The following is a 15,459-nucleotide window of genomic DNA, read 5'->3' on the forward strand; positions in this document are numbered from 1 at the left end:
AGGGATACTAACGTTAATCCATGAAAATCCGTAAGAAAAATATATATAAACTGATTTTATTGATGCGTGTTGCTTTGCACTTACCACTAACATTTCAACTGTGCCATTATTTCTCCCATATCTCCATTCACCTAATTAACTAGCATACTTTTAAATATTGCTTTTGATTAGGGAGTTTATGTGGATCGCTTTCTGATTCATTGACTCTGGTAGTATTTTTTTTTCTGAACACATTTGGATTTCCTTTAGAAATCATTCCTGCTAAATTTCATTTTTGGTCTGAAATTCATTATACATCTTATAATTATGAATACTCTTTCTTGTGAGGTAGTGAGTGTAGTGGTCAGAGTGTTGGACAGCATAAGAATTCCTGTCTTCTATTCCTGATTGCTATTAATTTGTTGTGTGACTCTGAGCAAGTAATCGAACTTTGCTGTGTCATTTTCCCAAAGCATCAGAGTTGTAGTAAAGTTTAATAGACTCTAACTTTTACAAAGCACTAATATCTTTGAAGTTCTGAGTATTATAACCATTTCTCGGTGTTAATTTCCTCCACTATCTTGTCCAACCATAAAGACTGAAAAGATTCATCTGGAGTTCCTCAATCCTCCTTTGTTCATTTCCTGCCCTTCATTGAATGGTGCCTTTAAATTTAGCTACTTGAGACAAAATAATCCTGCCATTTATTATGTCCCCTAACACTGTTTTGACTTTGAAGGTATCTATCTCTAGATTTAGCAAAACTTTCCTGGAAAAATTCCTGAATCTAAGGTGTGAATATAGAAAGAATTATCAGCATGCAAAAATAAGCAAATTTTAATTAAATAATAAATAGCCAGATAACAAACTCAGAAAAATGTTGACCACCTTCAAAATCTTGATTCTTTTGTAGCTTTTATATTGCAAAGTTACCAGAGCCTGCAGCTTCCATGTTTAAATAAAAAACTTGGCCCTTTTTAAAAAGAAAGAGAGTCTCCAGGGACTTATCAACTTTTAGGGATATACTAATGATAGAATGGTCACATGAGCCAGTGATCTGAATCCCTTTGATATTTGAATTCTTCAGTATTTGAAAGACCATGAATCAAAGGGGAAGTCACCAAAATAAGGAAATACCCAAAACCTCTGAAAAAGCATACAACAGTTTGCAGGGATCTGAATTAACAGGAGAATCTTGGAAGTATTTGAGTCTAGATGCCATTGGACAGACTGTGTCAGAACTCCAAACATTTTTTTAAACTGAAAAGAAAGTGTCTGGATGAAGATTCCATTCCCTTGATGTACACGTCTCATTTACTAAACGTTACATTGAGCTTCTGTGAAAGAACTATGTTGGAAAGTACTGTCTATCCAATGCAACCGTCTGCTATTTTTAGAGGCATTTCTATAGATAAAACAATAGTATTTTAAGCCCAGGTTTATTTTGTGTATGAAATCCTATAGAAGTCTGCTATAGTGCATTCGTGAGCACAAGTTTACAACGGCCCAAAGGGGGCAGGTTCAATTGAATCAAAGTAATTGGAAGAAATACTTTTCAAGAAACAAGCACGATAACAACACTTCCATGTTATCTCATCCTAATTGTGGACTTTAATGGGGAGTGAAGAGAGTGTATGAGTGCAAGAGAAAGTTCTACAGAGAGTAAAGATCAAGTATATTGATCTATTCATATTCTCAAAACTATAAGAGAATGCTGTTACTTATGAACAGGGTTCTTCCAAATTCATGGTCCACTTGGTCAATTTCACAGTCAAAGGCTTTTAAAAATTGTCAATTCCATGCTTTCAGATATTTATTTCTGAAATTTCATGGTGTTATAACCATGGGAGTCCTGACCTAAAAGAGGCTGTGGAGGAGGTTGCACGGCTATTGTAACGAGGTTGCAGTATTGCCACCCTTACTTCTGCGCTACTGCTGACAGGGGCACTGCCTTCACAGCTGGGCAGGCGGAGAGCAGTGGGCAGTGGAGACATGAGGGTCGCCTGGTATGGGGGGGAGGGTCATCACTTTTTAGGGGTGGCAGGGCTAGCCTTAGGGGTGAGCAACCGCCCATGGCCCCATGGTCAGGGGGCACTATGGTTAACCTCCCCTCAGCCAGCCTGAGGCCCCATTAACTCCAGAGTGCTGTGCCTGTAGCTGGGAAGGGGAAGGGGGAGAGGGAGGGCCAGGGTGCCAGAACCTTTGCAGAAGTAGGGCGGCTACTGGTACTGGAACCAAGGAGGCTGGGAACCATGCCTCCCACTTTTTAATATGGATGTAGTTTGGGAGATCGGGGGGCATTGCCCCCACAAACTTCAAGCCTCAGGATCTGGTCCCCCACCACAAAGCGTAACCCTTGCTGGTGCCGCTCCACATCTGCCCGAGACTTGCAGTTTGTGGGAGAGGCAATGCCACCCCTGCCCTCCCAAAACTATACCCATGTTAATGGGGGACAAGGTCCCAAGCCCTGTTGGCTGGAGGCGCTCCAGCCGGGGCATCCAACTATGTGGCAGGTTCCATCTGCTAGTCCCAGCCAGGCTGGGGAAGGACGACACTCCCTCTTCTCTTGCAGGGGTGCTCCTGGGGCCCAGTCAGATCCACCTCTGGGAATCACCCCCAGCTGCAAGAAGCTCTGCAGTTGCTCACTATACAGTGACACATCCCTATTTGCAGCTGGGGACTGATGGGGACAGGAAGGAGACCAGAGGTGTGGAACTTCCTGCAGTCGGGGAAGGTTCCGATGGTGGGTCTGACCTGTCCTCGGGAGCAGCCCCTGCAGGAGAAGAAAGTCCTGTCCCTGCCCAGCCCCACCAGGACTAGCAGCTGGTGCCCAGCGCATAGCAGGAGTTCTGGTTGGGTTGCCCCCAGCCCTGCCTTCCACTGGAAGATTTCACTAGGGAGACCAGATTTCACAGTCCATGACGCATTTTTCATGGCCATGAATTTGGTAGAGCCCTACTTATGAAATATACTCTTCAAGGTGAAGCAGCAATTTGGAAGAATCTAAAAACTCTTTTCTGAGCTTATTTTCTACCACAGGGTTAGAAAATACTGAAAAATATGTCTCTGACTTACATGGCTTGCATAGCAACTCATGGGAGATGAAGCTAGACTACTTTGAGCCAGTCACATGCTGGTTAGGATCTTGTATTAAAGGAACATACAGTTCTATATCTCAGTAAAAAAAGTTCAGTTTGGGTTAAGTGAGGTCAAAGTACATAGAACAAGGAATCTTAATAGAGAACTTTTTTGAAATGTCTGCAGTTTCTTCTATCTTAAAGCTCCCAATTTCTATCACATAGTATAATAACTGGAACAAAAAAGAAACAGCTTTGATATCTTGAAGGTAAAGGATTATGTCTCAAAACTACACTGTATAGAATTGTTTAAGATTTAAAGGTTTAAGATTAAATAGAATTGTCCTGACAAAGAGGAGAAATGTGCCCACTGCAACCTTCAAGTGAGTGGGTCTTTGTCCAGCTTACTGGAAGCAAAGAGACATTGCCCCTTTAAGGCTCCCTTGAAGTAAATGGAGAGAAGGGGAAGTTTACAGGGATGGACAGGAAGGCCAGCAAGCAGTTGGGGCCAGGTTAGGACAAAGTCACCGCATTGCCCGCCCTGCTTTCCAGAAGTGGGGAGGTATTTATCCCCGATATAGTCACCAGGAGGCCCTTTTTACCCAAATTCGGCTGGCAGCACCTACCTACGTACCCACTCATGAATTTGGAACTAGAACTGGGTTCCCTTTTGATCCGCTGTACACATTATGCTAGTTCCCCCTTTTCCTTAGGAGCGCGGGGACTGAATTTTTTCCTCACCATCAGAATGGCTGAGGCAGGGTGTGGTTTTTTTTCTTCCCCAGAGTAGTTAGGGTGGAGTAGGGGGGTTAAGTTATCATGTCACAACTTAATACATAAAACTTGCAGCGGATGTCCAGTGCAGGGATACAGTGATCAGATAAAATGAACTGGAGAAGAGTTTGAAGGAGAGCACCCCTTCTTGAAGCTGAAAAAGTGGGGTTTGGGGCTCTGGGCTCCTAGGTCTCGTCAGAGGGGAACCAACCACACTCCTTTTCCTGGTCCCCCATTAAGAGAGCTGCGGAAGAGCATTTGGGGCTTCTCTGTCTGGATCAGCAAGGAGCCAATCCCCGCCTCCCCACACTGTACAATATGCTGCTGGGCACTTCCAGATATTATAAGTGAACAAATCTATGGTCGAATTAAACCACATTCATGGCGTCTTGTCTTTCGTCCAGTGTAGACAGACAAATGAGAAATGTTGATTTGCAGAGAAGTCAGAAAGGATTCTGATTTTCTTTGAAATGAATGGTTCTCTGCCAAGAACCTATATTTTAAATGGACCTGCTAGCAAAGAAGTGAGTGGTTTAACTTTTTTGCAAATTGACTTAGTTTCTGGGATAAGGAAATTTTAACCATTAGTATTATTATTTTAAACAGACAGGTTTATAGACAGAAATTCTGACAGATCTAGCTCTCTTTAGGAGTTCTATACAGAGACCTGTAGGAATTAGAGGATTGTAGGATTCTTCTAGTCACTTAACTGTGTATCAATTTACACTTTCATCATTCCATCTGACTAGACATTACCATAACCAAATACAGTATGTGTAATATGTATCTTATTCTTTCCAACTGTTTTTGAAGTGTAACTGTAAGTGAGGTTATTTCTGTAGTACACATACACAAACTGATTTCAGTTTAAAATTGATTTGTTTACTAGACAACATTCTGATGAATATTTACATAGTTAATCAAATCATCAGGAAAATAAAGGTACTTTATTGTACTTTGTTTTGAATCATTTTATAAAAATTACATATATAAAACGCCTTACCAGGTTTTTCAGCAGTGTTGATAATTCCTTAGTAAGTGTTGAAAATTTAACAAAAGCAGTGCCAAGATCTGGGTTATCCCGACTTAAAAAATTACTTCCAAATTTATCTAATACTTGTGCATAGTTCTCTTCATTTTGAACATGATCTGAAAAGAGAGGTTCAAAATTAGCAAGTTTCTTTCCTATAACTATCTAATTTAAATCTATACAGTACTGCAGAGTATTAATGAAACCAAAATGGTGAATTCACAAATCAGTACCACTGTGTCAAGAAAAACAAATTACTGCATTTACTGACAACTGGTTACTTTAAAATTAAAAAGGACTATTTAACATATAGTCGGAAGTGATTTTTATGTCACCATCTGAATTTAAGGTCACATGTAATAACAATCAATGAAATACAAAATTTATCAATGATTAATAAAGTAATATACTTCAGAAAAGTATGATAAAGATCTATTTAAGTGGGAACATTAGCTTGTTTTTCAGAAAGTATAAATATCTTCTTTTTTTGTGATGTATTGAAATTTACTTGGGAATAAAAATCAAAATGAAGTTATAGCTACTACTATTAATAGGAGCATGTTTAATTACAAACCAAACCATGATGTCAATAGTATTAGAGGTATAAATATAGGATATATTTGACCCCCAATCTGTAGATTAAGCAGAAGAAACGGCCCTCATGTTTTGTATTATTCATAATAGAATGTTAGAATTTATTTTTCTAACTGTAGATATAAGATCTCAATGGAAAAGAAAATATATTACTACATATCCATGAGGAATGTTATATTTTAATTTTGAAACACTAATTGCAAATCGAGGATATCAAGATGCTTAGACAATTTTGAAATAACCATGTTTTGATGTCAGAACCAAACTATGAAGCTAATATAGTTAAAGAAAATTATGAATAAAATCCTAAAGAAGGAAGAGATTCTGAATTAAGAACCATCACTGTGTATTAACACATTTTCTATTTCTTTTCTCTTCCTCTTTTCTTTTTTTCTGGCATCTCTCTGCTCTTCTTTCTGTTTGTTTGTGTCTCCCATTTGAGTACCAGTGTTGAGGAAAAACTCTTACTATGTGCCCTTTAGGGTAGCCTTCCAACAACCCAGACATCACAAACTACTACACCAAACATGAACAAGGAATGTTGAGAAGGGATACCTTAGTTTACCACAGCATGAAGAAGGGCAGGGTTAAGACTGAAAAGTATATGGTTTGTGATGTATGGTAGCTAGGATAGCATGTGTCTGTGGGTAGGGAAATAGACAGTATGTACAGTAAGGTAACTTAAGTTTTAATTTCCTTGATTTTGTGGTTTTGAGTCAGGTTGTGATGAGTGTTTTGAGCCTGAGTCTGATGAGTCACTTAAGATAATTAACTGTGAGTCCAAAGGGCCCAGCCAATCCACAAGCAAGGGTCTAGTCAGGTGACTCCAATGCAGGTATATAGGCTCCTAATGAAAGGAGCAACTCCAGTATGCTCAACATTGTTACCTTGTTGGGGATACTCTACTTGCTACTTCTGACAGAGTACTCCTGCTCGCCTCTGTCCCTGTTCCTGCTCGCTCCTGCCTCAGCTCCTGTTCCAGCCACAACTGATGACCTGGCTGTCTGATTAGGGTGACCAGACAGCAAATGTGAAAAATCAGGACAGAGGGTGGGGCGTAATAGGAGCCTATATAAGAAAAAGACCCAAAAATCAGGACTGTCCCTATAAAATTGGGACATCTGGTAATCCTAGTCCTGATACACATATGGTATGTGTAGCAATCTCAACTGTTTCCCAACAGTGTTTTGTGAATTAACATATATAATCTCATACACCTTAAACTATTTCTGCTGTGAGAAAGTTTAAATGATTTGCTTGGAGCAGTTCCAAAGAAGATCTTTAGTCAGCTATTATTCAATTCTATATTCTTTTATTGCCCTCATCAACAAAACACCTTCAGCAATGCATAAAGCAAGGTGACTAACATCTGTGACATGCGGTTCATTCTCTCTCATCCTTTCTGGGGCGCGGAGGAATTATATGTGCTGTGGAGAGTTGTTTGGGAAGATTTTTCTCTTTCTCATGCTTTTAAAAAAAATGTGTATATTGCTGTGTGTGTATGTTTCAAAGAGCAAGGTAAAAGAAGTGCACCCTGCACTTGGAGCAGAAGGTGGCAAGGTACGTGATGGCCATCTGTTCGGGTGGAAGTTTATTTCACAGTCTGGGACTGGCCATGAAAAATCTCTGTCTCCTGCACAGAGTTTTAAGTGATCTTTTAGATATCCTGGGCCCAGGCCAGTAAGTGTCTTTTAAACACAGATAGAGACTTTGACAGGTTAACATGCGCTCACAGTAGTTTGTCTTGCTAAGTGTACTGTAGCATTTTGTACTAGCAGGAGTTCTAAGGGCCAATGGTTTCACTCCCAGGTATAATACATTGCTGTAATCCAGATGAGAAGGGCAAAAACATATATAACCAAGGCCGGGTCATTGTCAGCCAGGATGGGTGGGATCCCAGTTTCCTGGACAACCAGAAACATTATTTGCGGATGCTGCAAGGAGAGAGCTTAGCATCAAAGAGAAATCTAAAAGCACTCATGAACTACAGATTGAGCTGACCAATTATGAGTGTTTATCTTCAACCAAAGGAACCTGTACCATGACTGAAAAATACTCAAAGTCCCTTCCTCTTCCCACCAGCATAACCTCCATCTTGCTCAGTTTCAACCAGGTCTTCTTCATTCATGAATGGATTTCATCCAAGCACTGGGCCATCTTGCAAGTAGTTGCATAATCACAGACAATAAAGGATAATTAGAGCTCTATCATTTGCATATTGCTACCACTTGAGTCCATGTCATTTTACCAGTTAATCTAGTGGTTGCATGCAGATGTTGAACAGGACCAGCAAAAAAAAAAAAAGACGGTTACTCACCATTGTAACTGTTGTTCTTCGAGATATGTTGCTCATATCCATTCCAGTTAGGTGTGTGCGCCGCGCATGCACATTCGTTGGAAAACTTTTACCCTAGCAACTCAGTGGGCCGGCAGGTCGCCCCCTAGAGTGGCGCTGTCATGGTGCTCGATATATACCCCTGCCGGCCCACCCGCTCCTCAGTTCCTTCTTGCCGGCTACTCCGACAGTGGGGAAGGAGGGCGGGTGTGGAATGGATATGAGCAACACATCTCGAAGAACAACAGTTACAAAGGTGAGTAACCGTCTTTTCTTCTTCGAGTGATTGCTCATATCCATTCCAGTTAGGTGAATCCCAAGCCTGACGTAGGCGGTGGGGTCGGAGTGAAATGTGGCAGAATGAAAACTGCTGAGCCAGAGGCTACAGCATCTCTTGACTGTTGAACCAGGGCATACTGCGAAGCAAAGGTATGGACCGAGGACCAATGGAGCTGCGCGACAGATCTCGTGGGTAGGAACACGAGCCAGCAAGGCGGCAGATGAAGCCTGAGCCCTGGTAGAAAACACGGTGATGTGGCTTGGGGAAATATGAGCCAAATCATAACAAGTGCGGATGTACGCCATCACCCAAGATGAGATCCTCTGAGAGGAAAACAAGCAAGCCCTCCCTTTGGTCTGCTACCGTGACAGAGCTGGGGCACCTTACGAAATGGTTTTGTCAGCGCAATATAAATGCGAGCACTCCACAGATGTCCAGGGAGTGCAATGGTTGCGCCCATTGCGTTGAGCTGTGGGTAACATGAAAGGCCGAAACCACCTTAGGGAGGAAAGCCGGGTGTGGTCATAACTGCACCTTGTCTTTGTGAAACCTAGTGTACGGCGGAACCACCGTAAGAGCTCTGAGATCGGAGACCCGTCTGGCCGATGTAACAGCTACGAGGAAAGTTGTCGTCCAAGACAGGTATAGCAGAGGGCCGGTCGCGAACAGCTCGAATGGGGGAGACATAAGTCTGGTTAAAACTAGGTTGAGGTCCCAGGTTGGGGCTGGGCGGCGCACCCGAGGGTGCAAGCGCTCCAAGCCCTTGAGGGACCTCGAACCCATAGAGTGTGAGAACACGGAACGTCCATCTTAGCCTGGCTGGAAGGTAGAGATGGCTGCCGAGTGTACCCTCAGCGATGATACCGCCAGGTCCTGCCGCTGAAGGCCAGAGGCAGGCCAAATAGAGGGAATCGAGACCTCAGTAGGAGCAAGATCGAGCGTATTGCAGCTGTAGAAGAAACGCTTCCACTCGGCCCGGTACGTTGACCAGGTGGAAGGCTTCCTGTCACCCCGGCTCAGTTACGCAGCAGCCACACCGTGAGGCAAAGAGGCTGCAGGTCCGGGTGACGAAGCCTGTCGTTGCCCTGAGTGATGAGGTCTGGGTGGGGTGGCAGGGTAATTGGGTCGGTTATTGACAGGCCGAGCAACGTGGTATATCAGTGCTGCCTGGACCATTCTGGAATGATCATGATGATGCGCGCTCTGCCCCTGCGGAGTTTGAGCAGGACCTAATGAACCAGTGGGAACAGTGGGAAGGCATAAAGGAGTTGGCCTTTCCACGGCATCAGGAATGCGTCCAAGATCGATCCCGAGGAGAGACCTTGGAAGGAGCAGAACATCTGGCATTTTCTGCTCTCGCGGTGAGCGAACGGGTCTATGTGAGGAAACATCTCCACTTCTGGAAAGCAGAACGCCTCACATGGGGCAGAGTGATCACTCGTAAGACAGGAAAGACCTGCTGAGTCAAAGCGCCAAGACGTTCCGAACGCCTGGGAGAAAGGACGTCACCAGTTCCATCGAGTGGGCCATGCAAAAGTCCCGTAAACTGATGGCCTCCTGACAAAAGGGGGGAGGACCATGTCCCTCCCTGGTTATTTATGAAGCACGTGGCCGTTGTGTTGGCTGTAAACACCGAGATACCACGGCCTCGCAGCTGCCGCTGGAACCCCTGGCACGCCAGGCGAACTACTCTCATTTTTGGGGCATTGATGTGGAATGCCAGCTCCCGAGAAGACCAAAGGCCTTAAGCTCGGAGGTGACCATGAGCACTCGAGCAGAGAGATGACGTGTCCGTCGTCAGGGGCAGTGAGGGTTGGGGCGGATGGAACTGCATCCCTGCCCACACCAGGGAGGGAGTTAGCCACCACTCTAGGGAGCCTAAGGTGCTCGAGGGAACGGTGACTACCATGACCATTGGCTCCCTGTCCGGGTGGTACGCCGAGGTGAGCCGGACTTGGAGAGGACAGAGGCGGAGCTTGGCGTGTTTGGTTACAAACTTGCAGGCAGCCATGGACCCAGGAGACTGAGACAAGTACGAGCGGAGGTCGTTGGGAAAGCCTGCAGACCTCGGATGATTGTTGCCATCGCCTAAAACCGCAGTTGTGATAAGCAGGCTCCGGTTAGGTAGGAGACCAGGGTAGCCCCTAGGAAGTCCAACCTCTGCGTGGGAACCAGAGTGGAATGCTCTATAGTAATCATCAGGCCTAGACCTGTGAATAAGACCGTGACGATGCCCACGTGCTGAGTGGTTTGTGTCTCGGAGTCTCCTCGGATAAGCGAATCGTCCAGATACGGAAAAACGCATATCCGACATCAGCGAAGGTAGGCGGCGACTATGGCCGTAAACCAGAAGTACTGACGGTTGGCTAGAAAGCGGAGGTATCTCCTGTGCGGAGGGAAGATGGCGTTGCGAAAGTACGCGTCCTTCATATCAAGGGCGGCATAGTAGCCCCCAGGAGGCAAGGATGGAATAATGGTTCCCAGGGATACCATGCGGAACTTCAACCTTATCCTAAACTGGTTGAGTCCGTGCAGGACTAGGAAGGTCTGAGACCTCCGTTCGAGTGGGGGACTAGGGCATAACGGGAGTAAACCCCCTTGCCCCTTTCGTCAGTCGGCGTCTGCACCTCTTGTACGAGGAATTGCTCGTGAGAGGGGTCCCTGAAGGGGGACAGAGCTGGAACAAATTAGAGGTGGTACCTATGCTCCACTGTGCGCAGGACCCAGTGATCTGAAATTAACTGGGGCCACGCCAGGAGAAAGCGGGATTGGGATCCCGGCCTGTGACTGGTACACCGCCCTCAGGCGCACCTTGGAATGTTCGTCTTTGGTCCCAGTGGTAATTGCGAGGGACCTTGACCTTGGCTCTTTAGGGGTCCTGACGTTCGTCTGCGACCACCTTGGCCTCGCCGTTTGCCAAAGTCCTGTCTCTGGCTAGGCACAGAGTATGGCGGCTGGGGACAGAAAGGCCTGCGTTTGGTTGCTGGCATATGCATGCTGAGAGAGCGCATTAGGACCCTATTGTCCATCAGGCTTCTCAGCCTGGGGCTGTCTTTGCCGCGAAGAGGCCTTGACCAACAAAGGGTAAATCCTGAATGGCATACTGCAGCTCTGGCCGGAGGTTTGAAACCTAAAGCCATGAGATGCACCTCATGGCGACACCAAAGGCCAGAGTCCTGGCTGCTGAGTCTGCTGCGTCCAACGAGGCCTGGAGGGACGCTCTGGGTACCTTTTTCCCCCGTCCTCCAAGACGGCAGCGAACTCTTGGCGGGAGTTTTGAGGGAGAAACTCCATAAACTAAACTACCTTCACCCAGGTGCTATAATTATAGCAGCTAAGCAAGGCTTGTTGCTTTGCTACCCAGAGCTGCAGGGCCTCTGCAGAGTACACCTGGGCCAAGCAGGTTCATTCGCCAAGCCTCCTTTGGTTTCGGGGCTGGCGCCCGCTGGCCATGCCAATACCTCTCCTTAACAGACTGAAAGACTAGTGAGCAGAGAGGAGAGCGGACAGACGAGTAGTTGTACCCCTTAGAGGGCCCCATACCGGGTCCTCTACCTCTGGGACCTCCTCCACCTCAGGTTGTCGGGGGGCGTATCAGAATCGTGGTCCTGAGCATAAGATCTGCGCATGTGGGATGACACGGATGCATGTCTGGATGGCCATGGAGGTACTAAAAGAAGGCACGGGCAGAGTCTCTGACTCTATCGGACCTTGCCCAACTCGGCACCGGCAACCGGCACCGGGAGGCGTACCGGTACCTGGAACGAGATCCAGACCTGCAACCAGAACGGTGCCGGGAGGTCGACCGAGATCTCGAGGCTCGGGGAGAGGCTACAGGAGTCAAGGTACCTGTCGCGGTGCCGGGAGTCGGAACGGTGCCGATAGCGGGTCGGCGAACAGGATACCGACCGGTGCGGCGAGTGCGACCAGTACCGATGAGGAAAACAGCACCGGGACTGCAAGTGGTGTCGGGTGTGCCGACGGGACCTGGAGTGTCTGTGGGACCGTGATCATGAACGGTGCCGCTCTGCTGTGCTGACAGAGGACGGTCATATGAAGAGACTGTATTACCCGCACCGGCGGTGCCGGGGTCAGGCAGCATTGACTCTGTCATAGCAATGAGATCCCTCGCCATTGGTAATGTCTCCGGCGTGGAGGGAACAGCAGGCTCAACCACAGTGCATACTGGGGAGCTGTCAGGCACCGGATTCAACGGCCCTCGTGGGACCGGGATCGACGGTACCGAGGTCGTCAGAGCTTCGGTAGGTGTCGGTGCCGGGTGATCCGACTTAGACGAGCTCTCTGGCTGCGGTGCCGTCGGCACGGAAGCAGCAGGAGCAATAAGCTCAACCACGGCGCGTGCCGGGGAGCCGTCAGGCACCGGATTCGACGGTCCTTGTGGGGCTGGGATCGACGGTGCCGATGTCGTCGGTGCCTCAGCAGGTGTCGGTGCCGGGCGATCTGACTTAGACGAGCTCTCTGGCTGCGGTGCAGTTGGCACGGAAGCAGCAGGAGCAGTAAGCTCAACCACGGCGCGTGCCGGGGAGCCGTCAGGCACTGGATTCAATGGCCCTGGGGGACTGGAATCGACGGTGCTGATGTCATCGGTGCCTCTGCAGGTGTCGGTGCCGGGCAATCCAACTTAGACGAGCTCTCTGGCTGCGATGCAGGTGGCACGGAAGCAGCAGGAGCAGGGGGCTCAACCACGGCGCGTGCTGGGGAGCCATCAGCCTATGATTCCTGCTGGTGCCTTTCTCGACCTCGGAGGAAGGGAGCGGTGCCGAGTCGACTTCGGTGCCGGCGACGGCCGGTGCCGAAAGGCCTTGGCAGTACCGGCGGGGTCCGGTGCTGAGGAGGCGCTTCTGCCAGCCGCTTGATCATCGCTCGGCGCCAAAGGTGGAGGGGTAAGTGAAAGTCCCGCTCCTTTTTGTTCTCGGCTTAAAAGCCTTGCAAATGGGGAACTTAGCTGTCAAGTGTGATTCCCTGAGGCACTTCAAACAGGAGTCGTGTGGATCTCCCTTCGGCATCGGCTTCTGGCAGGCCGAGCCCATTTTAAAACCCAGTGAGCCGTGCATGGGCTCCGGCACCGGGTTCATGGAAGGGGCTACTTCCTGAACCCCACTAACTATTACTAAACTAACTATGTTAGCAAAGAAAAAACGTATAACTATACAAATATATATATAAAAGGATTATAACTGCATAACTATATACGAGAACTACGAGTAGCTAGGGAAGTGGAGGTCAGCTAAGCAGCGCTCCACTGTTCCAACGACCGACACAGGCGGTAAGAAGGAACTGAGGAGCGGGTGGGCCGGCAGGGGTATATATCGAGCACAATGACGGCGCCACTCTAGGGGGCGACCTGCTGGCCCACTGAGTTGCTAGGGTAAAAGTTTTCCGACGAATGTGCACGCGCGGTGCACACACCTAACTGGAATGGATATGAGCAATCACTCGAAGAAGAACTGATCCTTCTGGGATTCTACAAGTGAGAGGTCTAGTGACAAAGGTGCAATCTCCCATTTCTACACTTCAGGCATGAAAGGACTTAAAACTATTTTAGAGCTTTCTCCTGACTCCTCTCTCAGACAAGACAACAATATCTACAGATCAAGAGAAGGATGAGAACAGATGAATACCCTCCATCCATTGACAGCAGGAAATCATCCATCAGTGCCACTAAGGATGTTTTAATCCCACATCCTGACCTGAATTCAAATTATGCTGGGCCAACAATATTGCCTTTAATCAGAAGAGCTTGTAGTTCGTCCTGAGCTAACTTCTCTATAACCTTGCTCAGGAACAGAAGTTTTTTTATTGGGCAATAGTTAGAACGGATGTATCCAGGGTGGGTTTCTTCAGTGTTGGTCAGACTATTGTACTCCAAAAAAAATGGAAGAGAAGATTACTTCCCTAAATGAGGAAATGGTTATTTCAGTTATGAGTGGCACCAGCTGCTTATGACTCTCTTTCATCAGCCAGGAAAGGCATGATTCACAAGTCTTAGCTTGAGATTCTTTCAAGTATCCAATACTTCTTGAGAAGCAAATGTATTTAAACTCTGAGAATACAGCTACACTAACTTGTGTGTGTTTTTTTCTGTTTTTTAAAAATCTTTAAGAGTAAATCCTGCAAGTCTAATGTTCTTCCAACAATGTTTATTTTCTTCCTCATTTGCAATTGTGGTAATGACACATTTCACTAAGATCCTCTTCTGTCTTTTTGTATTACTTACTCCTGAGTGAATTCTGTGCCAAAAAAATAAAAATTCTGTGCATAATATTTTAAAATTCTGCACAATTCTACAAATTCTGCTCATTGGGGGTTTCAAGGTGCAGGAATAATGGGCCTCTGCAGGGGGATCCAGATAAAGGTGGTTGGGGCTCAGCAGCGGGCGTTCGGGTGCTGGGGGAGTGGGGCTTGGTGGAGGGGGGGAGAGTGGGGTGTGGTTGCAGGGGGCTCAAAAGGGTGGTCTTGGTGTGAGAGGCAGTGAGGTTTGTCGGGGTGGGGGTTCAAGAGCGGGGGATGATTTGGGTGCATGGGGCCTCCGGCTATGGGGATTGCAGGGTGCCCATACACAGGGCCGGCCTTAGGATTTATGGTGCCCTAGGCGAGATTATTAAACTGGTGCCACTGTGCCTGATCTGCTCTTAGCAACACAAACATAAGCTTACAGTATTGGAAAACTTGCCACATTCACGTTATTAAAACCAGTTTAACTTAATTAAGCACACTGTAATGCTGATGGACTAGCACTAAAGAAGCAGCACTATGGAAAAAATTCTGAAGACAGAATGATGCAATTTTTTTTTAATTTATCAAAATTTTATTGGAAATTTATATGAAGAGGTATTGAAACAAAGATTTGTTTTTAATTAAAAGCAATCTTTCTGGCTTTTTTGGCTGCAAAATCAATAATAATGTCATCGTATGACAAAGACAAAGTCGTGTCTTGTTCGATTGCAAGAATAGCAAGACCAGTTAAGCGTTCCTGACTCATTGTAGAGCGGAGATAGTTTTTAATGAGCTTTAGTTTTGAGAAACTCCATTCTCCTGACGCTACTGTTAAAGGAATTGTCAGTAGAATACGAGTGGCAATGTACACATTAGGATATATGTCAACAAGTTTGCGGGTATGAATAAACTGTACAATGTCTATCACCGATTTTGCATGTGGCAACATTGATGACAGTGTACTCAATTCTTCGTACAGTTCAAGTCCATTTAAATCAAAGCTATCACCGTGCTTCAGGAGGCTCTCTAGGTTCTTGCACTTTGTCATTAGTTGCTCTTGTTTTCCTATTTCGTTGAATTTAGTTATGTCATACAAAAATCCAAACTGTTCATGGTGTACTTGCAAGGTATTAAACCTTTCATCAACAGCAGA

At 46.3% G+C, this 15,459-nt stretch overlaps 1 protein-coding gene across 6 annotated transcripts in view; it reads right to left on the reverse strand.

Moving 5' to 3' along the window:
• ASAP1 (ArfGAP with SH3 domain, ankyrin repeat and PH domain 1) overlaps window positions 1-15,459 on the reverse strand; it is a 376,577-nt gene that overhangs the window by 163,200 nt on the left and 197,918 nt on the right. For all 6 annotated transcript variants that reach the window (XM_030553834.1, XM_030553836.1, XM_030553832.1 and 3 more), the window contains one exon: window positions 4,834-4,979. In XM_030553834.1, the coding sequence (XP_030409694.1) occupies window positions 4,834-4,979 (146 nt within the window). The remainder of the gene's footprint in view (window positions 1-4,833; window positions 4,980-15,459) is intronic.

This window comes from Gopherus evgoodei, chromosome 2 (assembly GCF_007399415.2).
Source record: "Gopherus evgoodei ecotype Sinaloan lineage chromosome 2, rGopEvg1_v1.p, whole genome shotgun sequence".
Lineage (NCBI taxonomy): Eukaryota > Metazoa > Chordata > Testudines > Testudinidae > Gopherus > Gopherus evgoodei.